At 30.2% G+C, this 27,589-nt stretch overlaps 1 protein-coding gene across 2 annotated transcripts; it reads right to left on the bottom strand.

Annotated features, from left to right (window-relative positions):
* Positions 1–248: 248 nt before the first annotated feature.
* On the bottom strand, positions 249–27,549 carry par-1. 2 transcript variants are annotated; one of them, XM_014246659.3, is made up of 16 exons: positions 26,181–27,549; positions 22,456–22,671; positions 22,167–22,387; positions 21,815–22,096; positions 21,423–21,616; positions 19,873–19,985; positions 19,621–19,801; positions 18,029–18,179; positions 17,802–17,929; positions 17,563–17,725; positions 16,602–16,712; positions 13,383–13,453; positions 10,787–10,910; positions 2,907–3,056; positions 2,729–2,847; positions 249–2,597 (listed from the first exon to the last, which is right to left on the bottom strand). In XM_014246659.3, exons 1-16 carry the CDS (start codon positions 27,546–27,548, stop codon positions 2,539–2,541), a joined length of 3,651 nt encoding a protein of 1,216 aa, XP_014102134.2. In that variant the 5' UTR covers position 27,549; the 3' UTR covers positions 249–2,538. The 2 variants fall into 2 exon arrangements, with proteins under 2 accessions (XP_014102134.2, XP_069964015.1); XM_070107914.1 differs by lacking the exons at positions 249–2,597; positions 2,729–2,847; positions 2,907–3,056 and adding an exon at positions 4,199–5,770.
* Positions 27,550–27,589: the final 40 nt, after the last annotated feature.

The following is a 27,589-nucleotide window of genomic DNA, read 5'->3' as shown; positions in this document are numbered from 1 at the left end:
TGAACCTTTAAAAAAAATACATAACCAATCATACATATTTACTTTCCATCAATACCACACTAAATTTCATAAGAAATTCAGATAAGACTGTAAAATTGTGTAGTTATCTGACCTTTTCTCCGTTTGCAAAGTTCCGGTCTTCATCAGAGAAGTGTATCCATATGCAGCATAGCTTCAACTTACTCTCGTTGACACAAAAAAAAATATTCCAACATAATACTTCCATGCTAAGAATAAGTTTTGAACTGTTCTGTTTTTTATTTTTTATTATTTATTCTTTTATTGTATTTCCGTATGCATATGGAATACAAGATTATAAAGTGATAGGCTAATGATTTTTTTCCTCAAATTTAAAGTGCTTTTTGTTGTGGAAGTGTAAATGGTAGTTTGTCTAATTCATGTTTTACTTTATTAATGGTTTTAATGCAACGATAAAACATTTGCTTTATCGTAGAAATGTTTGTAGACAACAAATGATAAAAGGCATAAAAGAGGCTGAAATTTAGGCAAACTGACACGAAATCTTAGCCAATGAGCTATGTACGTTGGCACTTTAGCTAATGTATTTTCACTTCGTTAAAGTTTAGAAAGATTGCAGCACAGATTTATTAAATAATTAAAAGTGCATTAAACAACAAAAAATGTCTTTAGTAAAATAAAAAATAAAAATTTTAGTTAATAAAAAATTGTCATAATATAAAATAAATATTTGCAATTTTCCGATCGCTCGCAGGTAGATAAAAAATATAATAAAAACTATGATATATGATCACGATCACAAGTTAAAATGAAGTCGTCGATCTTACTTGCAGTGTTTTTTTCATTTGTCGACAGTCAACTTTTTACAAATAAGCACAACGCTATTGGTTAATAGTAATGCTTGAATACTACAATATATTCTGTTTATGATTATGTGCCAATGTTTTCAAACAATAGTAATGAGCTTGTAATTAAGTATTGAAATGTTAAAATATTGTAATTTTTTTTAAATTATATATGTATGTATATTAAAAAGCTATTAACTTTACATGCGTAAAGAAATGATTGCCATTTTTTAATTTAAAACTTACTATAAACTTTTTAGCGATTACAGATGTTTGTATAAAAGTTTGTGAAAACGTATAGACAACAGAAAATATAGAAGGAAAAAAAAATGTAGAAATATTTTATAATTTCATTTCAACTTTGGTGCGAAAGGGTTTCGATGGGATATTTTGATTATGTTTGTGGAAAATGATTTCTTAGAGTTGTACAATTTTAATTCGAAACGCATTCTCGTATACTACGCTCAAATATGCCTTTAAAATCGTCTCTCAGCAAAGTTGATTGGTGAATCGTACATATGAAAAATCAACGAGAACACACAAAAGCAGCGCTGCACATTTGCTTATAATTCTTTTTTTAGTTTTAGTTTTGTTCTGGTTTTTACATGTTTTGTTTTAACACAAAATTTGTTTAACATAAGCTACATGTATTTTGTATTTTGTATTGTATATTGTATGTGTGTTTTGTTGGGTATGCATCATAACAATTATTGAACATGAAAAGGGCATATATAAAAACAGGGTTATATTATTGGGGCTATGTTTTAATATAAATACAGTATTATTATTTTTAAGAGATTTCAGAAGTATTAAAGACGAAATTTGAAGCATATGATATTCAACAAACAATTTAAAGCGTTGTTGTACGCAGCAGTGAGGTGATCATGCTTTGACTTTCCTCTTTAACTTTATCTGTTTTATGCAATGTTGTTACAGTAGCAGTTGTTGCAGTTGTATTGGTATTTGTGTCGTCATCATCCAAATCTGTTGAATCCGTTATTATCTGCGCTTCCTTATTTTTGTCAGTGCTATTACTATTTGGTGTAACCGCTCGCTTGGTGGCAAACAATTTGCGTGCAATTACACTATTGGTACTCCTCAATTTCTCCACTACCAATGTTTTCTTCATCAAATGGTTACCTTTGGTAATAGACTTTTCGGGGTTTGTTGTTGTCGGTGATTGTGATGATTCTTGTGCATTCGCGTCAATGTCAGATTTAAGCGAGATCGAATTCTCCAACGTTTCTATCGAACATTTTGTCTTTGTCAAACCAACAATATTCTCGGTAGTTATTGATTTTTTGTCCTTGCCAATTTTTGTTGGTGTCTTTGTTGGCGAATTCCGTCGATTCATTTTAATTTGCATCTGAGTCTTATTTTCTAGTGATTCGAATGCCGAACAATCGCATTGTGTATTCGAAGCAGTTGGTGATGCTGGTGGTAATGTTAGCGTTTCTTGTTTATTATCATCCAAATAATTGTATTTCTTTTTGCCAAAAATGTTGTTTGCACAATTTTTGCTACATTCGGGTTTTGCATTATTTTTTGCAAGCGTTTCATTTATGATGTTGCTGGTGATGTCTAGGTTAAATGTTTTCATATTTGTGGTATGGTTGTTGGTCAATGTTTTTGTATGTTGATAACAGCGTGTAGGTGTGGTAGTTGTTGTTGTATCAGTACCAAAGGCAGCCGCGTCGGTGTTGGTTTGGTGGAGTCACAGTCGTAAGTCAAATGCTATGCGCGATGCAATATTTTTAAATCCTATGCTGGTGCCTGCAATTTTTATATAGCAAAAGTCAAATATATAAACAAACAAAAGTAAATTAAACAAAAAAAAAAATTATTAAAAATATTAATAACTTTTTTTAAATTCAAAATATACTAATATTTTTTTTTGTTTTCACCTGAAATCCGCTTGAAACGCACGCCATTGAGCGATAATCGTGGCAACTTGCATACTTCAATTTCCCACTGTACCAATGAATCGGTGTTGGGATCGCCATGTACACACCAGAGCACAAACCTGTGGAACAGATAAATTTTTAAAATTTTAATTCAAAACACTTATGGCTTTGCCTTCACCTTTCGCGTTGTTCGTAGTCACAGTTGTTTTGATCGAGCACTTCTCGTATTTTCTGCATTATCTGATCGGGCATCAGCGGCGACGTGGTTTTCATAGACCATGTAAAGCGCAAAACGCGCGGCTTCGCTGATTCTTCAGTGGTTGAAGCACTGCAGAGATTTAGAATAGACAAACAAACAAATTTGTTACCCGTAATTAAGTAGTTTTAGCGCGTTTTATAACCCAGTTTTGGTGTCTATATTTATGGCAAAAGGTTTGAAAAGCTACAATTTAAGCATATTACTAGGGCGGGTTGTTAATAGGCTGGATCTAATTCAAAGGATATTAATTGGTAAGCTGAGCAGGTATTGAGAATAAGGTAGTACAAATAAAATTTGTATTTTATTTTCTCACAAACTCTGAAAATCGTCGTCAAATACGTAGACTGGAAACTAGGAAGTGTTGCCAAGGCGGCAATTATTTTACAATATGCATCTTTTAAATTTATTGCCGCTACTTTAATGAATAATTTTCCTACGCAACACGCTGGAAAAAAATTTAATATTCGAAAACTCCAAACGCAAATTTCTGCTGATCATAATTTTGCTTGTAATTTTTGTAGACGAAGTGTAAATGAATTTTCTAAACGTTAACAAAATGTTCCGACTCATACGGGTAAGACGTTTTAATGGCAGGAAGGCATAACAGTTATTTTCGATCTTGTGAAATACGAAAGCGAGCGTTTTAGGTAGAGCTCTTGGTATTCGACTAATCGACTAACCGAATTAAACGGATAGATATTTGCTTTTAGTATACGGATAGTCGTAAGTCAACGACTATTCCATTAACCGCTGATGTTCGACTATCTGGTTAACCATTCGTTGTCGACTATTCGAATAGTAAGCGTTCATTCATTCATTAAAAAAAAAAAAAAAAAAAAAAATCAAAGGCTGCTTGGATTTCAAACAATTTTCATTTATTCAAATACTATTCGAATAGTCGCGATGTAACGACTGTTCGAATAATCGTTTTTCAGGTTATTCAAATATTGTAATTTTATGAGCCCTAGTTTTAAGCAATTAGAATCGAATTATTTTTTACTGATTTTTTTTCTAATTTTTAATTTTTTTTTTTTTTTGATTGTAATTTTGTCTTTTGTTTATTTTTTGGTGGCAGTTTACTTGTGCATCGCATATGAATTTAAAGTAACGTTTATGCTTTGTGTGCCCACAGTTATGCACGGTTAGGTGTGTATTTTTTTAAATAAACATTACATAATCTACTAATTTTAAATATTAATGAATCAAGGAAATTATGTACAAGTAGCATGCTTTATTAATTGTATTGTATAATACAGTTTATATAATGGACATTCTACATAAATATAGTACATACTACATACATACATATGTGTTAAAACCAAAGTGAACAAAACTGTATCATTTCATGCCGTATGTCGCGTAGCGTACTAGTGAACACTGTACTAAAGTAATTATAAAATACATGATTAATTTATTTTCAAAACTAATATATTTGAAAATAATATTATAGTCACACTTTGTTTATTTTTATATTTTTATTACACAAACGGGATATATAATATATTTATATATATATATACTAATATACTTAAGCTAAAACTTTATATTACATACAATGAATTTTATTTACGATAAATGTAGTGGGTTCGTGTGTATGTGTGTTTGTGTATAATTTGTATTTTATAATACAGTTCCATCCATTACAAATATAAACTCGTTACTCGTTAGATTGTTTACTAAATTGATTTATTTGCGTCTATTGGTTGTTTAAAACACATACACAAATATTATTAACTACTTAATGTATTGACAAATATTCATTCATATCGTACGATATACTGTTTAGGAGTTTTGCACACAACATATACAATTTTGTTGTTCTGCTGCTGCTGCTTTTTAATAAGCCACGAAATTAATAGAACAATTAGGAAGTAGAATCATCAAGCAGTTCGTTTTCTCTTTTATTTTATTTTATTAAGGCTTTGCTTCCACTTGCCAAATGTGTTTGAGTGAGTGTGTGTGTGTTTCTCGTGTTATGTTGATAGTTTTCACTTTATTTTAATTATATTATCATATTATCTATATATATATATTATATATTGTATATATATGTATATGTAAGTTGACAAAACGTGTATATAAATCGATAAGACATATCCTTTCTTAGTGGGAGTTTTTATGCCTTCGTTACTTTTAACAGCATTTTTCATTTGCATCATTACTTAACTTCAATCTTCATGCTCTAAATAAACGTAATTATATTAAATGTAATTATTTTTTGTTTAAGATCACGACGTTAGTTTAGTTTTGATAATACAGTGCACAAAAAACTATAGAAATTAAATGGTCACAATTGCGTTTACTATTTTTAACTTAAAACAACAAAGAATTATTAATTTAAAATGTATATAACTTTCAGCGCGATCTTATTGCTACAGAATGTTGTGATATAAAAAATATTTATATTATTTTTTAAGTTTTTTTTGTTTTTGTTTTTGTTTGTTATTAAATTAATATTGACGTTACTTATTTGTTAGCGTTCTTTTTTTTATGTATATTTTATATTTTATGTTTAATGTTTTTTTTTCTTGTTTTGTTTTTGTTTTTGCTTTGTTTGTGTTTGCAAACTTCGTTTACTTTACATTGATTTAAAGTAAACGTGTGTGGTATATTTATTATTCAAACGTAATATGTTGCGTTTACTGATTATAACTCATTTCAAACGTTGCCGCAGACTTGAAATGTTTTCTCTCCTTCATTCACTCAAGAGTAAAATTTTTCGTTTTAATTTCTACTAGCATTCGTTAAATCGTAACATTGTTTTTGTTATTTACTGGTTTGGCCTAAAATTAAAGAAAAAATAATAGTAAAAGAAATTATTCACTGTTAAAAAAATATTGTTTGGTAATATTTCAAGAAATACTAAAACATTAAATATCTCAATCAACTGAAGAGGAGTACTACAAATGAACATAGAAAAGAAATAAATAACGAAAAGACAAAAAACAACTAGATATTCTTCTTATGAAACCGAATAATACAAATATATATAGCATGTGCGATATAAAATGAATAAAAAATAGAAGGAGAGAAGTAAATTTTTGTTTAAAGATGCTTTACTAAACAAACGTAATATGTAGTAGAGGTTATTTGATTTTTTTTAGCTATATATATATATATTTATATATATGTATGTATATATATGCTGTAGTAAAAAAAGCTGACTTTAATTTATAAAACGTTTTATTATTGCTAACCCCAATTAAATTGTAATTATGTTTTTCTTTTTTAAATTATTTTTTACTTTTTTTATTAAAACTGTTATGTGGCATGTAAGTAGTATGTATGTATGTACATCACTTTTAGCTGTTTCCAAAACATTCATATGTATTTTTGTAGTAACGCATGTGACCATTTACTGAATATTTCTATAACTTTTCGTCTGGACGCGTACAAAGATGACAAAGATTACATAAAAAAGCTGCATATATATTATGTATATAAAAGCATACTTCGTATGTATATAAAAGCATACATCGTATGTATATGTATGTATGTATGTATATGTACTCGTATATATATTAGTTAATTGAATGCTACAATAGCTTTTAAATGATGACCATTGAATAATATTTGAATATTTACATACACTCATATGTACTGGCACTATACAAAAGGATTGTCACTTGGCAAATGAAATATCTCTGCAGACGCATATAAAACTTTCCATAATAACACAAATCGCAACGCTTGACGCTTGTTCAACAATTATTTATAATATTTTTTTTTCTTTTACTTTGCAAATAGCATTAGTTTGTCCTTTTATGTTGTGATTGCTCGCTCATTCTTGATATTCAGCACTTATTTGTGAATAAATATTATATTTTATTTAACGTATATATGGCGTTGTACAAAAAAATCACTTAAATGCACAAAAAATTGCATAAAATATGGCATACCTATACAAAATGCTAATAAATATATGAATATTGAGAAAGTTCCATGATGACTGGCATGCCATTTAATTTCGAGTGCGAATTTATATTGTTTAATTAAGACATGCATATATATTTAATCTGTTTTGGTAATAGAAAATGCTAATGTGTAATATTATTAGTGACGAGCGCGTAATTTCGTTAGTTCTCCGTTGTCGTTTAATAAAAATCTTTTTACATTTACAAGACATAGAAGAAGGTGAACGAAAACAGGTGGTGCAGAACAGGTGAGAAAAGCCTTACAATCCAGCATTTCCTACAGAATAATTGCAATTATGCAATGAAAATACCGGTCGATTTTAAATGCCCAAGGAGAATAGCAATGAAAATAAATATATCTGCAAAACCACTTAAAGGTGATATTCACTTGTGAATTTCAAAAAATCGATGGTTTTTTTTTTGAATATACAACGAATTTACATATTTTGGAAAATATACTCTGAAAGTTTGAGCTTGATCCGGCAAATAGTTTTGTAGCTATAAGCGTATTTGTAAGAATTTTTACTTAGTACAGAAGTGAGAAAAATTTCTTCAACAAGGCGGAGCGCTATATTTGTCAGGTAATGATCGAAGGAATAAGATTTTTGATAATAATTTCAATTTCTTTAACGTTGCTGAAGTGTAAAATTTTACATGAAAAACGAAAATAAAATCAAAATTTTGACTAGTCCTTTGATCATTCATTTATAGTAATAATTTTCTTTTTGGTTTTTGTATTGGAGATAATTTTCAGCAGAAAAATCATTTTCCTAAACGCCAGTTACCTTTTTTTCGGAGGTTCACCTGGAAATCGACTATGGGACCAAGGGAATTCCAAATTCTTCAAAATGAATCGTCGATTATTAAAGTATTTTTTTTTAAAGTTATTTAATAAATAAAATGCACGCATTTTTACTGACTTGCAAGTGAATAAAACCTCTTAAGCCAACAGTCTTATCACATCTCGATAGAATATTTTGCCTTTTTTGCTACAAATCAATCGAAAACACGTTATCCGAAATTTATAATTTAATTTTTTTGTTTTTGTCATTCGTAATCAATCTATGACATGATGTGCCAAAAAAAAAAGACGCGTAAATTTAACTTCGCAGACACCAACGATTTAATATTGTACATTGCATCATAAAAATTTAAGGATTAGTAAAAACAAAAAATCGCTGGCTGTGAAAACTGTAACAAATTTTTTACATGCAAAACAAAAATAAAAAATAACAATAAAACAAGAAAAATGTGAGTCTCTGGAGTGAAATGATTCGTATTGATTCGTGCGCCTAGGAAGAACACTACTGTGTTTTGACCTCATCATACACTGAAATATAGCAACCAACTCGGCTACGCTGGTTCAAATTGTCTAAAAGCGAACTATTTTGACATAAAATGTTATTTTTGACTAGAGTAGCAAACTGTTTCACGCGCTAAGTAATACACAATATAAAGTAGTAACAGTTACTACCTTAAATATTGGACTTCAAAGGGCACAACTAGAGTGCAAATTTGCTCCAACAATTCTTTGATTTTTGAAAATGCAAACAATTTCGATAGAAACTCAGCGCGTTTGGTTAAGTAACTTGAATATAATTTTTCAAAAACTTAAATGGAACAATAAATACAATACAATATATTTACTGGGTAGTGAGGAGGATGGAGTCGAAATTTTGTGCTCAACATTTTGTTAAATCAAACTATTGCTACATTCACACTACAATTAAATCTAATTTAAAAAAATATTTCAAATTCATAGCCAAATTTTTGCTAAACTAACACATTTTGAAACATACTATACTAAGAATTTATGCCAGCTACAAGCAGGTTTACCAAACCTTTTAAGACTACTTTGCTACAAAACTACGTATACTATGTGCTCAATGTTTTCACATTTTGGTGATTTACAATTTTAGTGACTTAAAAATTTTTTTCCGAAATTTCACCTTTTTTTTAAGAAAAAATTATGATCAGCAGAAAATGGCGCGTAGATTTTTTCTGTTTTAATTTTTTAACTAAATTACATTCATACTATATTTCGCATAATACTTAAGCGTCCTAAAATTTATTTAAATAGACGATTTATATACTGTAATACATTTTTCTTTAAGAATTTAGTGACTGCGTAATACCCAACCACATTCCCATAACTTAATTGTTGCCTATTTATTTTTCATATGCGAAAATTCTTCTAATTATTTCATTTGCCTGTAACAATACGATGGTAATCAAAAGTTATATATTTTTTTTGACAATTTTGAACAAAAAGGCTAATTTGCACGTACATACATCTAATACATCCTTATTCGAAGTGAATTTATTTAATGAAATATTATATGAGCGACTACTACAATAATTAGAAAAATATGCGACACTCGTAAAACTTTTGCAAAATTAATGGTTTTATTATTGCTATACCATCTGAAAATAATGATCCGCCCCTACTAACTGCGTGCGCAAACCTAATCGATACATTTTTTTTCCTGGATTGGCACAACCTCTTCTTTATGTTCGCGTAAAGTTTATTTACCATATGTCAATTAGTTTATGTTTTACAGCTATTTGTTTACGACGCGAAAGGTTTGTATATTTTTATGATGGAAGAAAATTGAACAACGAGTTTGCTTGAAAATTTGTGTTTCCAGTTGAAAATGCTGCATAAGTGTTTTGGGGAGTCTTCTTTATCACATGTGGGTTTTAGGCATGTCAATGCTAGACTCATACCAAAATACCTAATTGGAGACTATTTTGAAGGCGATAATATAGATTTGTTAACGGACCGGGTCAAATTTGATCATTTGGTATAACAGAAGAATTTTTTTTGTGTGTTCTTGGATTTGAAATAGATGATTATATTATTAAAAATTATCATCCGCAATTTGAACGTGCTTTTGAATGGCATGAGTACGTACTTTTAAGATAGCATTAAGCCCTAATACGATTTTGGAGTATAAAAATTGTCAAACTCTCAGCAAAAGTGATTTATTATTATTATTATTAATCATCGAACAGCGGCAGCTGTTGTTAGAACCTCCGATCGTATTCTTGACTCGAAAAGTTATTTATGAGCATACCTCAGCACTTCGTAGCATCTAACGATATTATACGTGAAGCCGAGAAGCTGGGTAAACAGCTGGTAAGAATGTAATACTTATCTAGGGACTTAATAATTGTACCGCTCAGCATTTTGTTAATGTTTTGCATTGAAATTTATAAGGAAAATAAACGCTTGCAACTTTCCTCGTTATTTACGATGTCCCACAGTGTCGCATAGTCTAAAAAATAAGCTAATTCTAAAAGTATAACAACAACCAACCAACACCCATGTCACAACAAATATTTTTTATGTATTATGTTATGCACGTTTCCGCAACCCAGTAGATTAAGTTAGTTACAATTATCTTTTGGAAATGAATTAATGCTGAACCGAGCAGAATTGTAATCAGTAATGTATGTAATACAGCATGTTGCAAAGAAAATTAGTTTGTGTTAATGTGGATGTACGTTTGACATTCGAAAAATGTATGCGGCTTTACTTTATTAAATATATGTCGTAAATGAACTGTTTCCTCGCATGATTTGCAATTTATTTACTTTATATGGCATGCTATAAAAAAAAACTAGTTTCTCTTCAAAATTATAAGTAGTTAGCATAGTGTTGGAAAAACTATAAGAGCGCACTGCTTGCCCTCAACATTAGCAACTATATTTAATTTAATGCTTTAGCATCTCTTTGAAAACATTTTTAATAAATTATTACAAAATTTATATTTATACAACAAAATTAAGAATTTGTGAATGGGTGAAAAATGCAATATTCAAATTAAATACTTTTATTCAACAATTTATTCATGGCTTTGTTTCTTTTTTTTTACTACTTACCGTTTACTGAATCGGGATGACAGTTTCGAAAAAAAACTCATTCTGCCTGGATGTGGTGAGTCGCCCGAGGCACCACTCGTTCCGGAGTACTCCAATGCAGCATTGTTTCTAGTCCTTGTTTGACCTGTAAAATTATTGATTTGAAAGTGTTCATTAGCTGGGCAATGCAAGCAAAGTAGATAAAAAATATTAATTACAATAAAAAATATAAATTTATTATTCTTCGACAAAAATGTAGGCGCATAAAGTCTGCTGAATTTACATGAGCCTTTTCTAAATAAAATTTAACTAAAGTTATAGTTATATATGTATATTTATGATTTAAAATTGCCTACTATATTACACTGAGATGCTCAGTGTGTCGTTAAATATCATAACAATTAGAGAAAATATAAAATAAAATACACAACAACAATTCATTCCGTTTATTACATTATTTGAACATTATAAGTGGTAATTAACCCCAAAAAACGCGAATTTCAACAAATATTATGCAGCGTCTAAAGTCCTGAACGAAAAAATATTTAGAAAAAATTCAAAAAAAAAAATAATATTAAAAAAAAAATTCGAAAAATTCCAAAAAAAAATTATTTAAAATAAGTAAAAAAAATAAAAATATATATAAAAATACAAAAACAAAATAAAATGTACTGACAAAAATTTTTAAGGAGCACAACTAATGTGAAATTTGAAAAAAAAAAATTATTTTATTTTTTTTTGTTAATTTTGTTTATTGTATTTAAAAATACTATACTAAAATTTTAAATGAATATTTCAAATATTTTTCTTAGTTACAGGCTTCTAAACTGTAGCCGCCCTGTTCAAGGGTAGCTCCAGCATTTTATCTTTTAACGCGTTTTTTCGAAACTACATTTCTCGAATTTGCTGCAGTGATTACGCAGCTGATATTGCGGAGACAAATGATCCGATCACTATTACATTTTTTCTGCATGTTCTCTCCAGTCTCCAAGGCTCCATACAATGGCCTGACAGTTTTTTAACGACCAAAACTTTGGGTAAATGCAACTTTTTTTTTTTAAAACGCACCCATTTTTTTATTTTTAATATTATATTTTTTCGATCGTGAGTCATTGTATGAATAGTAAATTTTAGAGAGAATTTTTTTATAGGTTTCATCCACAGAGAAAGCCGGAAGCACTGCAGCAGTTTTAGCGCCGTCGGAGATCGCGTATAAGTCAAAAATTTCTTAATGTTATGCTTTAAAAAGTTCACTGTGTATTCTTAAAATATATACGCTTACAATTTTAAAACAATTGATAAATGATTTCTTTTGTTTAATTCCGAAAAATTACTTTTCTAGGCTGTCACATCTAGGTGTGCCCCTTAAGGTAATTATGCCTTCATCTAACTAAAAAATGCAACCTATATACCTATGCAGTTAGCACTTATGCTTTTTAATTTGTAAGAATTCTGGAATTCAATTCAATATCCTTCACGTCGAGTATTCAAGTGCTTGAAAAAACTGATATAAATAAATTTTTAAGTAGCACAACACAAATATCTGCAGAAAAATATATATGAAATTAATTATTGTGGCATGCTTTGAACGAAATTAACTTAAGAAATAAAATTTCTTAACGGAAACGAATCGGAAAAGTGAACAGTAATGTTTAACAGTGTATGAAAATAAGCGCTCGTTCATTTTTCATGTACCGTTTGCTGGCAAATGATGAATGTCAGTTATGGCCACACAAAAGCGCTGGTTGAGCAGAAGCGCATAAGCTTCAAATATTTACTTCCCAATTTCGATTGAACCAATTAAATAAGTTAATGCGGCAGTTTAATAACGTCACTGTCTGCTGCGCATTTGTATTAAAAATAAGCAGCGTTATTTATATGTAAATATGATTATTGTCCCGATATAAAAAGCTTTTGCAATGAGTAATACGCGTATAATTATGTAAATTAAATACGTAAGATGTTGTAAAACCACGGTTTAATGTATGAAAAACATGAGTTGCGTGTAAGCGAGTGCCACGCTAGAGTAAGAGTAAGAGTAATGTTGTTATGAACGCGATGAAAAGCGCTTTAGTTGGGCGCGTTAGCAGTTAGCTTCTTTTAGAAACTCAATAAAAAAAGCATGTCCGTAAATTTCGGTTAAGAAGTTAAGCAGTATGTTCGCAGTCCGCAGAAAAATGCAAGTATATTTTTAATATGCTTAAACACCACCCAAATTATTGATATGTTGCATAATTTCAAGACACTTTCGCTAAATATATTAATTTTCGTAATTATTATTATAGCATATACTATGTATGTACTAATTTTTAATTATATATTATGGTTAGAATTTGTTCAACACATTCTAAAGTGGCTGTGCATTGACTATAAAAACCATGTGTTCGAACAGAAAACATTAATTATATATTGAATAAATATGTATTTTGAATTATCGGTGCTTTTTTACTGAAGCCAATGTGGAAAATTAAAATTTAGCTTACTAATTTCTATTATTTTTTTTTAGATTTCTTGTTATTTAAAATGTATAACTTTATTTATATAATTCAAAAAAAAAAAGAAGATCAGTATGCTTTACATAGATTAAAAAGTCTAAATTTAAAAAGGGACAACTCACCAGAATGAAAGGTTGATCGTAATGGCACATTCCTGGGGAAATGCCTGCTAGACTTAACAGCCGACGTCATTCTAAGTTGTTTGAGGAAACTATTTGTTTTTGTATTGTTTTTATATTAAATGCATGATTTGATTGCGTCCAAGGATGTACACATAATAGACACACACACATGTGATTATATATTAAATGTAAACAAATCGTTGTAGGAGCAAAGCGCGTTGGATTATTTGCCATATCATTACATTGCAATTGAATGTTGTTATTCATATGTATATATGCATATATTTTTTTTTATTGATTTTTTTTTTTATTATCGAGATGGGCATGTACATGTGGTGGTGGTGGTCAGTTTTGGTTTGATTTGATTTGATTTGTAATCACAATTGAACGGGATGGAACGGTACGAACGGTAAGCGAACAAACAGTTAGGCAGCAAATTAGGTAGTTCATGTTGGATTTGAGATCGTAGCGATGTCCAATATGTGTTTTCATGCGTAAGAGAAATAAGAATAAAAAACGTAAATTAAAAAACAACGAAATTAAAATTTTTAAATAAAGTGCACATACATATATAATTAAGATAGTTTACATAAAATGCTTGGCAGCTTAAGCTAATTGACGTATGTATATATTAATATTTACATTGACTAGTACTTGTACTATAACCTAGTGTTAATCGATTGCCATTGACTAAACTTTATGAAATTTACACAATATCGGCATAAGTTTACTCTGCTAAATACATACATATGTACATAAAAAATTTAGTCAAAATGTCGCCATATATTTTGCATTGTATTTTGAAACTTATTTTATATTAAATAAAAAGAAGAAGAAAATAACGCCAGTATATATATATATATATTTATTATTTCTTGTAACTCCGATTGGGGCGTAGGGCCAATATTAAAAATAAATAAATAAAAAATAACGCCAATAAACAAGCATTATAATAATGAAATGATTTAGTATGCAAAAGCAAAATATAGTAGAGTTTTTTTTATAATTTTATATACACAAGCGTTGAAAGTTTTAATGAAATGGAGTATGCAAAAATGAGAGTATAATAAAATTTACCAATTATTTAATAAACCCGATTAACTTTATACAAAAACTACTGAATTTACAATTTTTTTCTTATTTTCCTTCAATGTTTATCAGTGGTTTTGATGAATACTAGACAGGGTTGCAAACAATGCATTAAAAAATTAATGGAATTAATAAACGTCCAATACCAAATACCGGATTGCAAAATTAAAAATAAATTTTTAGTCCCAAATACAGGATTGAAAAAAAAATAATTCCAAGTTTTTAATTTAAAAAAAATTGAATTAACATTTTTTCGCGTTTGCGTACTCTGGGTTCTACCATTTTGAACGATCATATTCAAAATTCTAGAGCAATAGTCCGGAAAACTTACACATTCAAACGATTTATATTTCATAAATTTTTAAATCGGATTTTGCAATTAAAAATTAGTTTGTTATTCATTTTGGTTTAACAAACCACAATTGAAATTAAAAACTAAAAATATAAATATAATTTTTGTTTAAATATTAAACTCCGTTCCTAGAATACCCTTATTGAAATATTAAATATTCTTTTTAATACAAATTATATGTCTATATTAAAATATTATATATTGAATAATTTTATGTCATTTGTAAAAGGGCGATCGGGTGTATTTTTAAATTTTATAAAGAATCTTTCTTTCTATATACACAAACAAATATAGATAAATATATATTATAAATTATATTAGTAAGTAAAAATAAATACATATGTACGTATATTAAGTTAGGCTTAAATAAATACAATTAATAAATAAAACGGCAAAAAAAATGTGCGGACATATGCATTTTTGAATGTATCAAGCAGTTTGCTCTGCTTTTTAAATATTTTTTTTTTATAAATAATTCACTTTTGAAATAAACAATAAATAAAGCAATCGATTGGCTATATAGTATTGTTATGATGAGAAATTCGTATTTTAGAAGACCAGTGCATACAAATTAATAAAAGAAGTAACTGAAGCAGCATTGAATTGAAGAAAACTTGCATAAGCTAAATGTTATGAGTACTCAGCTGTGAAAATTAAAATATAAAAGCATAACGGTGCAAAAAATTAAATAAATATATATATTTAAACCAATTATGAACTTTGCACTTTAACACTCAACGAAGCTTCTTTAAACCAGGTGCTAAAAAAGAGCGGTACAGTGAAAAATAATAAATATTTTTTGTAAAATAATTTTTTTTGCAATTTGTTGCTAAAAAAAAAAAATTGAAGGTTCTAAAGTACGTTGTCATTACAGTAGTAATGTCAAAAATATTAATTGTTTGGCAAAAAAAATTTTTTAGTTTCACACGCGCAAACCTTTGTTAGGCTTCAGAACGAACTTAATGCCACGACTTGGCACTTTTTCGCACTTTCTAAGCTATTGCATTATGGTAATAGAAAATAATTTAAACTAATTAACAGTTAATTTAAAATTAATATACACTAAAAATTGTGCAGAGCTTAGCTTTTGAGTACATACGACCATTCACTAATTTGTTAATAAAAAGTAGATTTTAGTTTTAAGAACTTTGAATTTTTACACTCACCGCAATGAAGTAGCATTGAAGAAGTGTGCACATGGCGTATATGCGTATAGTTCAAGTACATCCGCGTTCAATGTTGATTTGGTGTAATCCATACAATAGGTTAGGAGGCAAGAAAAAAGAAAATACTTAGTTATAAGAAAAATAAAATTGCAAATATGAAAATATAAAGTTATAATAAAATTAGAGTTGCTATTAACGCAATTTCGTCAATACACTAAAAACAGCAGTTGTCAATAACAGAGATAGATGAATTACAACATATGGACTTTTTAAGGTGCTGAACGAACAAGTTGAAATTTTTAATACAAAATGTCTTCTTCATAAAAAAAAAAAAAACACGTGGAATTCTTGAATTGAAGTGCTATAACTACTCGCTTGCTTACGAGTGTTGAAAAAGCACTGAAAATATGTAACTTTACTCAACAAATGTTTGAACTGGCCTTACAAAGAGTTTTTATTGAATTTTTTTATACCACTATTGTAGAAATCAATAGCAATTAAATGTGTATAGCTAAAAGACGAAATCAAATAATCCATACTAAGCAAATTGTGTAATTGGTTGGTTATTATGTTTTTTGTTTTTGTTTTTGTAAGTGTTATTATGTCTTATACCTCGTTCCGAGTGTTTCATTGGAAACAGCGACTCCTCCCTCAGCGGTCGAGCCAGGGCTGGAGACAGAGGCGCTTTTAACATGGCCTTTTCCTGTAGAGTTGGCAGATCCACTAATTGTGCGTGTCAAGAAAGATTAATTTCAGAAAAATCGAATCGACAAAAAATTGTAATTTTTTTCAAAAAGCTGCTATTACAAGACACTCAAGTTTGGAAAGTGACAGTTTAAAAGTATTAGAAATGTGTATTTAGACATAATTTTGTATAAATATGCAAGAGACCATGTTTTGAAAAAAATATTTTTAAACAAATTATTTTACATTTTCCAAAAATAATATTACGCGAAATTACTGCTTACAAATTACTATAATATGATGATAATTATGTGTATATACATATATTTACACGCATAAGTGTATGCACCAACAACTGAAAAATATGTCTAAAAAAATCAAATGACGTTTTCTATGAAAAATTATATAGTACAAGAGCTAATGAGTTGCTGTAAACCTTGAATGCAGTTATACATATGCACATATATACAGCATTCGCATTTAATTGCATTTGCAACTAACTATACTACAATGTCCCGTTTAAATGCTGGCTCAATTGTGTAGGGTGTAGTCGCCTCCGTATAAATTAACAACGAAACTGTATTTGTTAGAAATGATCAATAATATGTCACTAAAGCCTATATATCGATGTTGTCTTTATGATATAATTTTTAGTATATAACTGTATATTATCTTTTGAAACATTTCTTAAATAGTCAATCTGATTGGAATCACTAACTGTGTGTTACTTTTCTATCAAAAGATTTTTCAGATTTTTAAAGGGTTATAAAAATGAAAATCATAAAAATGAATTTCTTTTCAAATCGCGCAAGTATAAAAGACACCGGGATTTTACAAAAATTCGCCAGAAAATTATTGCTTTCATTCGAGTTCGTAACATAGCACTTACTTTGTTTCCGCTGGCAATGCATTAGTTTTTTCAGTTGATGAAGTCTTTTCATATAATGTGGTGGAACGACGTGGTATCATGCCGCTGGTGCCAACGGTAGTGCGATTAGTATTTGATGTGTCGTATTTTGTTGAAGTGCGCGGCTTCGCGGGGCTGTTGAGTGCTGCAAAAATATTAAAAGAGACGAAAAATTTAGTTACTAACGTATTGTATTAGTATAAAATTCAAACATAAATTACTTGTATCCGCGGTTGTTAAAAGCTTTTGAGTAGCTGATGTGGGTCTGTGATTTTGTACTGCCAGCCGCGCAGTATTTTCCTTTATTGTGGCCGAATCAATTGTGTTTTGGCGTTTAAAGTTGCTACTACTGCAGGAAATACAACAGTAAGCAAAACGAATAATATGTAAGAAAATGTAAAATATGCGTATATTTTTTTAAATTGCTTTCATTTCAAAAACTACTTACATTGAAGAGCGCTCAGCGGATGAACCGGACCCAGTTCCACCGTAATTGTTGTTGGACGGCGCCGCATTTATAGCACCAGGAGCAGCTGTAGCTACAGCATTTGTTGCCGCATTAGCTGGGCCAACACCTGCGATAAAACGTTGAAAGATTTCTAAACATCATAAAATTATGAATTGTATTGTTTGGCAAAAATGTGTTAAGATGATTTGAAATTATGTATGTTTTAGGCATAAATAGAAATAATCATTTACTATACAAACTTCATCCTCATTTGTATATACAAATTGTGCTATGTAGCGCTGCTTTAAAACAATTTATGAAAAATTTAGATAATACGATCAAAGAGTATTATCAAATTAATAAATTATGATTACATTGCAATTGAGAATACAATATTTGAAGAAAGTGCATGAGTAATTGCGAAATTTGATATAAAATCAAATGTATATGCGTAAATGAATTTAAAGTATGAAATCTTGGTGTTATTTTTTTTGAAATTGAAATTAATTTTAATTTTTGTATTAAAATTTGAATTATTCAAATATTAATTTGAATTTCAAAGCGTAGAAATGCTAGCTCTGAAATTTGTTACGCCAAATCCTTAATACAAAATAATTAGTTTACACTACTGTTGAGGAAGGGTGAGGAGACTTAAGAGGCACGCCTAGTATACAATTTAAAAATAATCAATCTTTTTTTCATATTTTGTTAGGTTATACCTTTAAAAATAACATACTGAATTTTTAAACAGATCTCTCAAATAGTTTGTGAGTTACAGCCTTCTAAAGTGTTCAATCAGCTTCATCAATTTATCTTTAAACGCGTTTTTATCAACCTATATCTACATTACAACATACTTTTACATTACATTTACTACATTTTTTAAATTTGCTTGAGGGCTTGATTATTCAAAACAAATGATCCGATCAATTTTTTTTTGACCTGATCTAAAATCAAACTTTGGCAGACCAAAAACAACCAAAATTGCAGCGAAAATTCAACTTTTTAAACGCCGCCATTTTACCAATTTTTAATTTGTTTCGACAGTAGGTCAATATACAGCCAATATCTTTTAGTAAAAAACTTATTTTTTAGGTTACATCTACGGAGAAGGCCGGAATTACTGCAGCAGTTGAGGACGGTTTTTTTAACTCGAAAAATATTTAATTTTTTTTTCCAAAATTTTAATGTGTATTCGTAAAATATATATACATATGTATGTATACACTTATAGTATATATGTATACCCTGTCACACTAGGTGTGCCTCTTAAGGTTATACTATGTTTACAGAATATTTTGAAATTAAAAATATTTGTAAGTCAGGCAACTAATTTAGCTAGCGCAGCGCGTCTGTACAATTGTGGTTAGAAAGCATAAAAATGCAAGCGAATTCATGTGAACGAATATTCTTCATTATACAATACTTAGTATAATAGCTATTTTTTCAAAAATTTCAATTTTGATTTTTTGTTAGCAGATTTAGCGATAGCAAATTTCCAAAAGCATATTTTTCGTTATGCGCTACAATTACTATGATTTCGTTGCAGCTACTACTACTAGACTTTAAAACATAAAAAATCAGTCACTTACGTAGTGTTTCAGCGCCAGATGAAGCACGTCGACTTGGTTTTGTATTTGAAGCGGAAATACTCCGGTGTACGCCACGATGTGTGGGACTCTGTGCGGACGCATTCGTATTAGCGCCCGTATCGTTTCCACCCATATTACGCAACGATAATGACGAACCAGAACGTGAGCCATCACTTTCAGGCTGTAAATTGTTGTATGTTTAAATATGATTATAAAACATTATTTGTTGTTGCGATTAAAGTTCACACTTACATCTGTGCTTTTTCTGCCCAATAACAGATAAGTAGCGAAGACATCATCATATCGCACCTGGGACAGTGAAACTTCAATATCCTGTCTGTTGTAACCCATTGCCACTAGAGCCTCTGCAGTTTGGTGAATTTATTGGAAGAAAAGGTTTGTGTTAGATATTTGTGTGAAATGTGTGCTAATTAATGCCCATAAAATTGTGGTCATTTTTATTATTTTTATTCAAGGAAAAAAAGTTACTAAAGAGGATTGGGTGTATACGTTGTTTAACATTTATGTGGGTAGTCACTCTAAAAGCGTTAGTCTGGCATAATTCATGGGTTGTAAAAGTGATTTTCTAGCGTTTATATGGAACTGCATGGTAGGCGCTTTGTTACAAATGTTTAAGTGTTGTTTTTTATTCTTTGCTGGTTTTGTATACAATTTGAAGTTGATTGGAAGGGATGTTTCTGCTGCTTGGCGCCTGAGTTTGAACATTTGAATTTTTTTTTCACACAAAAAACTTAAAAAATAACCATAATGTAGTTTATAGACAAACTTGTGTTTTTCAAACGTTTATTATTGTATACAAATGTGTTCGAAATTCAAAATTTCTATCTCGGCTTTATTTATTTTTGTAAATATTATTAAGTTAAAGGATCTGAGTCGTGTGTATCATCAACCTTACTACATATCCAGCGTTTGCACATTTAAGTAGCTGCCTAAAGGATACTTTGCCTTTGATTTAAATAAACCTGTAAATTTGTAAACATCTAAAGCGCCGCTTTCAACATAACGTATTTATAACTAATTTAGCTGATTTAGAATTGACAAACACAAACATATGTGACGTAATAGAAAACCGTGTACCAATTTAATAATGTCTACACACTCTTTATTTGTATGTGTAGTAATTTCATGTGGCCTTTAAATGTTTTTTGTTTTATTTTTTTTTTAATGGAAATTCAAGTTTAATTTATACTCACAATGATAAATCGCAACTTCAACATTTGTTGTTGGCTCGAGCACGAATTTTTTGTACTATTGGTATTTACATCGTTTCAAATGAGTTAGGAAAGTATTTATATGTACTTATTTGTTTAGAGATACAAACAATATGTAAACTACAATTGAAAATTCTCATAAGGAAATATGTATCTAAAACAAATTATATACACACATATAGGAAATATATAAAAAAAAAAAGTTTAAAAAAAAAATTGTATTTGGGCACAACATTTATCCTTCCGTAATATAGAAGAAAACGCACAAATTATTATCGAAAACAATTTTCTATATATTTGTATATTATACATTTTAAAAATAAATTTTCATTAGACCTTATTGCACATAGTTTGTTTCGTCTGTACAAAATTTTTGCTGAATCACTTAAAAATCAGCACAATCACAATTCATTTGTTAATACTTGTTTACCCAATTCAAAATAAAAGTCATATGTATATATAATACTATTTGGATAATTAAAAATGCATGCAGGCATTAATTAATAGGGGGAAAACACTTCTATCTAACTACACACAAATAAAATCAAGTTATTATTTTGTGTACAGTACCCGTCTTACCTATCCGTTTGGGATCAGCTAGATCTTGTTTTGGTTCGATATAAGGTTTCAATTCGTCATCTTCAAACCCCATATTCATCCATTTATCACTCATTATAGTTTCCAGACTGGCGCGTTTGGCTGGATTCAATACAAGGAATTTACGAAGTAAATTTTCACAGTCAGTTGACATATAGAAAGGAATCCTATATAAGAAAACCGTTATATAGTGATGCATTAGAAAATGTTATACGAATGTTTAAAACGCGTTAAAACAAAATAATTAAAAATAATATGTATAAATAATAAAATCAATGAAATGTATAAATAAATAAAATGAGAAAATAATTTAAAAAAAACGAGGTTATAGGTTATGCCTCCTTATGGTTGACAATACAACATACCTATATTTGCCTCTGAGTACACGTTCGCGTAGTTCTCTTAATGTAGAACCATCAAATGGCAATGAACCACTAACTAATGTGTATAAAATTACGCCCAAAGACCAAACGTCCACCTCAGGACCATCATATTTCTTTCCCTGAAATAATTCAGGTGCAGCATATGGTGGACTGCCACAAAATGTATCCAATTTAGAGCCGGGCGTGAACTCATTTGAAAATCCAAAATCTGCTATCTTTATATTTAATTCGCTGTCTAACAACAGATTCTCCGCTTTCAAATCCCTTTAGTCAAAGTCAATAAATATGTATTATAAAAATAAAAACGTCTTTTTATTGAACAAATACTACAAACCTGTGTATAATTCGCTTTTGATGACAATACTGTACAGCTGACACGATTTGCCTGAATTTTACACGCGCCTCCTTCTCCTTCATTCGACCATGCAAAACAAGATAATCGAATACTTCACCGCCGGACGCATACTCCATAACCAGATATAATGTCTTTTCGGTTTCGATAACTTGAAAAAGTTTCACGATGTTTGGATGATCGAGCATCTTCATAATTCTAACCTAAAATGCAAATTTGCATATAGCATTAATTGCTTTTTCATTTTGATTGACAAATTTTTACAACTTACTTCTCTAAAGAGTTTCTGTAGAGATCCCGGATTCAATTGGGTTTTGTCAATTATCTTGATAGCAACTTCTTTACCAGTTGGCAAGTGTTTGGCTAATTTTACTTTAGCGAAATTGCCTTTACCGATTGTTTTTATCAGCTTATACTTTCCAATATGTTCCTCTGTGGCACGCCAACGCATTGGTGCACTAGTGCGTAGCTGCATATTAGGAGAGCCCTAAAAAGAAAGACATTTGTAAAAAAAAAAGTGTGATTAAACATTTTTATATAGTACACATTATGTATGTTTAAATTATGTGTAGGTTATATGTGTGTAAGTGTAAGAAACCTATTTTCTGACATCCTTCTGATATTCACTTGAAACATTTTTATATATAAAATATTACAGTTAATTTTAAATTGAAATAACATGTGCATCAGCTTCAAAAATTTGTAAGCCTTCTTTAGTTTTAATTTTTTATAAAAAAAATATATATTTCATGTGAATTTTGAAATATGTTCATCTATCATACTTAATTTTCAAACGATTTCTAAAAAAAGATGTCTGCAAGGTCTTAAGCATCATATTACATTACCCATTATTGTACTTTCAGCAAACTAGTTGGTTATATGTGGGTTTTATAAATACTCGTTATTAGTTTATTTTAAATTTTGTATTACATTTTTATCTAAAGTGTATTCGATTAGTTATATAAATAAAATAGCCGTATGGATTAGAGTTATTATCCAATTATACAACGTACATTTCACCGATATTATGTATATAGTTTTAAAACCAAAATTTTGTGAATAAAAAAAATTTTTTTTTTAAATATAAATAAGACAAAATTTTTTACTTTATCCTATATTTATGAAAATCAGCAACATATTGCACAGAAACGTCCCAAAGTAAAAGTAGTAGCAAGTCGGCATAACAATTTTATATACAATGAAAAGTATATAAGTTTTACCCTCTAGAAAGCAGAGACCCGTCATAACAAGAACTTAAAGTAGATAAACGTGGATGTTGACAACATAAAAGGTAATTTTTCTTGTTTTTTTTATATATATCAGTAGGTGAGCATGTCAAAAAATTGTCAGTGGATGCCTATAGATAACGAGAATAAAATTAAATTTATTTTTAGGATATCTCGATTATGAAATAATGCCTAAATAAATAAATTATTGCACCGAAGCTATAATACCCTGCACAGGTGCATTTCTTATAACATAGAAGGGTATAAAATGATATTTATCTTGATTTTGATCGGTCAGTTTGTATGGCAGTTATATGGTTTAGTGGTCCGATCTGAAAATTTTTTTTTGGCGATTGTATCGTTGCCTCGATTTTGATTGTTCAGTTTGTATGGTTGCTATATCCTATAGCGGTCCGATATCGACGATTCCGAGAAATGAGCAGCTTCGTGCGGTAAACGACGTATGCAAAATTTCAGAACGATGTCTCAAAAACTGAGGGACGAGTCCGGTTATATACAGACTAACATGGCTAAAGCAACTCAGTTCATCATTTCCTTCAGGGTACAAACTTCGTGGCAAACTTTATATACACTGTACAGGGTATAATAATGTTGCAAGAAAATTTTTTAAAGCTTATAATTATTATTTGGTAGTTTTCATTTGCTGGGTGACACAGTTTACAAGCAAGTAACTAAACTCATTGTAACATCGAGCGTTAGCGTAACAAAGACTCAACTTTTCCCATTTTTCTTTCAATAGTTTGCAAAATAGTACGACGTTTACTCACATTCAAACGCATTGACTTATATACTAACTAATTATTATGCGCATACGCATTTCAAACGGTAAATGTTGACTTTGAAAATCACGCAATTATTTTTACAATTCTCTTTCTTTACATGCGTGTATACCAAATGCGGAAATACAACAAATTTAGGTCGAACATTAATTTGTAATGGTGCAGTTTCCATATACTGCGCCTGGGTGTGCTGCGGCACATACACACATACATAAATTGTGTAGTACTTGTGTACATTTGCCTACAATTCGAAAAATATTAGTTCGGTTAATTATTTTATGACGTGAATGAGAGCAAGCTTCGTTCACGCAGCGAAATAATTGGGGAAATAGGGGGGAAAAAATGGAAAACAAAATGCAACTAATAGCTGGAACCTTTACGTGAGAGAAAGTTAGTAAATATAGTCAGTGTCATATTTTCTGCATATTAATGCTGTTGCTTAGTAATTATATCTAATTCTTTGTTGTTAACCTATAACCTCAAAATATTAATGAGTTCAGTTTTTCACACTTTATACACAAATGCATACAATTGAATATGCATTGAAGTGAGTAGATCAAGCTTTTAAAAAATTTTCGTCTGAAATTCTCCACTGTTAAACCCATCCCAGCCAGCCAGTTAAAGTAGAGTTTACCTTGCTTAAAACTGCAAAACAACCTATGTTCTTCAAGCAAATTGAGAGTGTGCGCTTCTCACTTATTATACCATTTCATCTGAATGATTCACGCAAACATTTGTAAGCAGTAAAATATAATATTCAAAATAACATTCATTTTCCGTTGAATTTACTTATATTATGCTTATATGTTTGTAAATAATGGCAGATATTAAAAAAAAAAATTGGTAGTGCGCCAAAAAGTATGCAACAACCTATTTATTACACACCATTAATAGCTATTTGTTATTGTTTTTGCACGTGGCAATGGCGAATTCCATTAAACTTTATGACATTTTTATTTGAGAAAGCATTTATGTAACATTTAATCGAGATAAAAAGTAAATATTTTTTAGTGTTAAAGTTAGTCAAAAAAATAAGGGGAAAAAATTCAAGCGCGCCAAAAAGTATGCAACAACTTATTTATTACACACTCTTACTCCCTATTTCTCCCTATTTTTGCACGTGACAATGACGAATTCCATTAAACTTTGTAAAATGTTTGATTATGAAACATTTAGGATTCTACTGAGTTAAATATCTTTAATGAAGGCGTTAATATAAACAATATAATGATAAAAAATTAAAAAAAAAAACAATATAACGATAAAAAATTTAAAAAAAAACAATATAACGATAAAAAATTAAAAAAAAAAAACAATGTATTACTCATGAAATTGGTTAAAATATAGTATCGCCCTAGAGGACGAAGCTGCTTGGTTTAAATTACTAAGTATTAATTACAGAGCGGAACACCTTTTCACGCTAAGCCAACGATGTACAGGGTTATATACGCACATATACATACATATGGTATATGCGCCTGTGTACGAGCGTTAATTTTGTAATGTAAGAAAATTTTGTTAAATATTGTATTTGGTTCATACGCAGTTGAATTTTGTTAAGAACGTTTGTTATGTGAAATGTGCAATACGTACATACATTGCTGGTGATTTTGAGTAGATTATAGGTTAAATGTGTATATTTTGAGTTTTAATTTTTAATATTTGAGTCACACATGACACGTCTGTGGAGCAGTTGGGTGAGTGAGCAATAAATGTAAACAGCGTTAGGCGGGCAAATTATACAACTACTACTTTTTATGCTTTCACCTGTGCCATTAAATACTACAAGACTAAATATAAAACTAACATAATACAAAAAAAATATTAAATTAATATTTCAAAGTTAGCATGTGTGCTATTTTAAGCTTTTACAAGCCTCAAAATAGTAAATATTCTTATATAATAGGACTTTACAAGTGACACATTTGTAGGACAAACGTAAATGCTTACCCTAGTTGCGCAATCTTTACCTGATTGTTGTGCATAACATTGCCAACATGTCGATTATTGTAAACAGTGTGCACAGCATTCGTTGTAGTTGTTGTTGCGCTCCTTTCGCCCGTTGCTGCTGGCGTATGTTGCGTTGTAGCGACCTTGGATGGTGTTGTAATGGGATTTGTGGGTCTTGGCATACGATCGCCCGGCACAACCGATGTACGCGCCGTTTGCGCATGCTTAGCAGCTGCAGTTTTACTAGCTGCCGCTCTTTGATTAATCATAGACTCAAACTTTTTTAAATTCTCTTCACGATGTTTATCGATTATAGCACCATCTGTCTGCGAGATCGTTTTACCACCACCAGCGCCACTATTCCGAGTGTTGGTGCTGTTCGTTGTGGTATTTTTGGTATTCATGGTGGGGATAATACGTTTCGATTCAGTACCATCACGCGTAGCGTCTCTAGCACGCGCTTGTGACGGCGTTGGTAATTCTTTATTGGCCACAATCTTTTTCTGTTTGATAATGTCACGTGTTGCCATTGTTTCGGTATTCTTGCTATCGGAAGAAGTGCGCGTAATCTTCGTTTTATACGGTGCTGTAACGACTTTGGAGTATGCGCCAACAGAACTGCGTGCGCCAGTGCCACGTTGAAAATCAGTTATTGAATCACTTGAGTTCTCCAAATCGGAGGGTGGCGTTAGATAACTGAAACCGGTGCCTGAGGCCATTTCACTATTACCGGGTTGTAGTAAATTCTCCGTTTCACCATAGCGTTTACTTTGTTTTTTGCGATCCAATTTCAATTCCTCAATGCTTGGTTGCCTGACATTTTCCATTTTCTTAAAACTTTCTTCCATTTCGAAAATATGCTTTTCAATGGAGCCGAGCGCAAACGACACATTCACATCATCTTCAGCTGTGAGCACCAAAGTGGGCTCCTTGCTCAATTTCTTTTCCGTTGCTGCTACTGCTGCTGTCGTTGTTGTTGTTATATACGGTGTTATCGATGAGGCGGCATTGCGTGTAATTGGTATTCTATTGCGCAGTCGCACCACATCTTCATCAATAATAATATCCGTTTCCCTGGCTAAGGTCATACGATTGAGGCGTGGTATGATTTCCGAATTATCCACAATATTTTTGGTATTATTATTTTCGTTGGCGCGTTTAATGTTCGAGCCCTGTATCAAATACAATTCGTCCACAGCACCAGCATTGCTAATTGATTGTGCTGAATCAATTCGCCCAACAGCTGCATCACTATTGTCATCGATATCTAAATCGACTTTTGTAATGGTCGGTGGTACTGGTGCCATGCCCTTACGATGCGTTGGCAGACGGAAGCTTTTGCGCGTACTATCACTACGATTCAAATCGGGAGTTTCCATTTCTCGCATGACCAAATAATATAGTCAAGTAATAAAACTTATTTAAATCA

The sequence above is a fragment of the Bactrocera oleae genome, chromosome 4 (genome assembly GCF_042242935.1).
Source record: "Bactrocera oleae isolate idBacOlea1 chromosome 4, idBacOlea1, whole genome shotgun sequence".
In the NCBI taxonomy this organism is placed as follows: Eukaryota; Metazoa; Arthropoda; class Insecta; order Diptera; family Tephritidae; genus Bactrocera; species Bactrocera oleae.
This window is presented reverse-complemented; position numbering and strand designations above follow the sequence as displayed.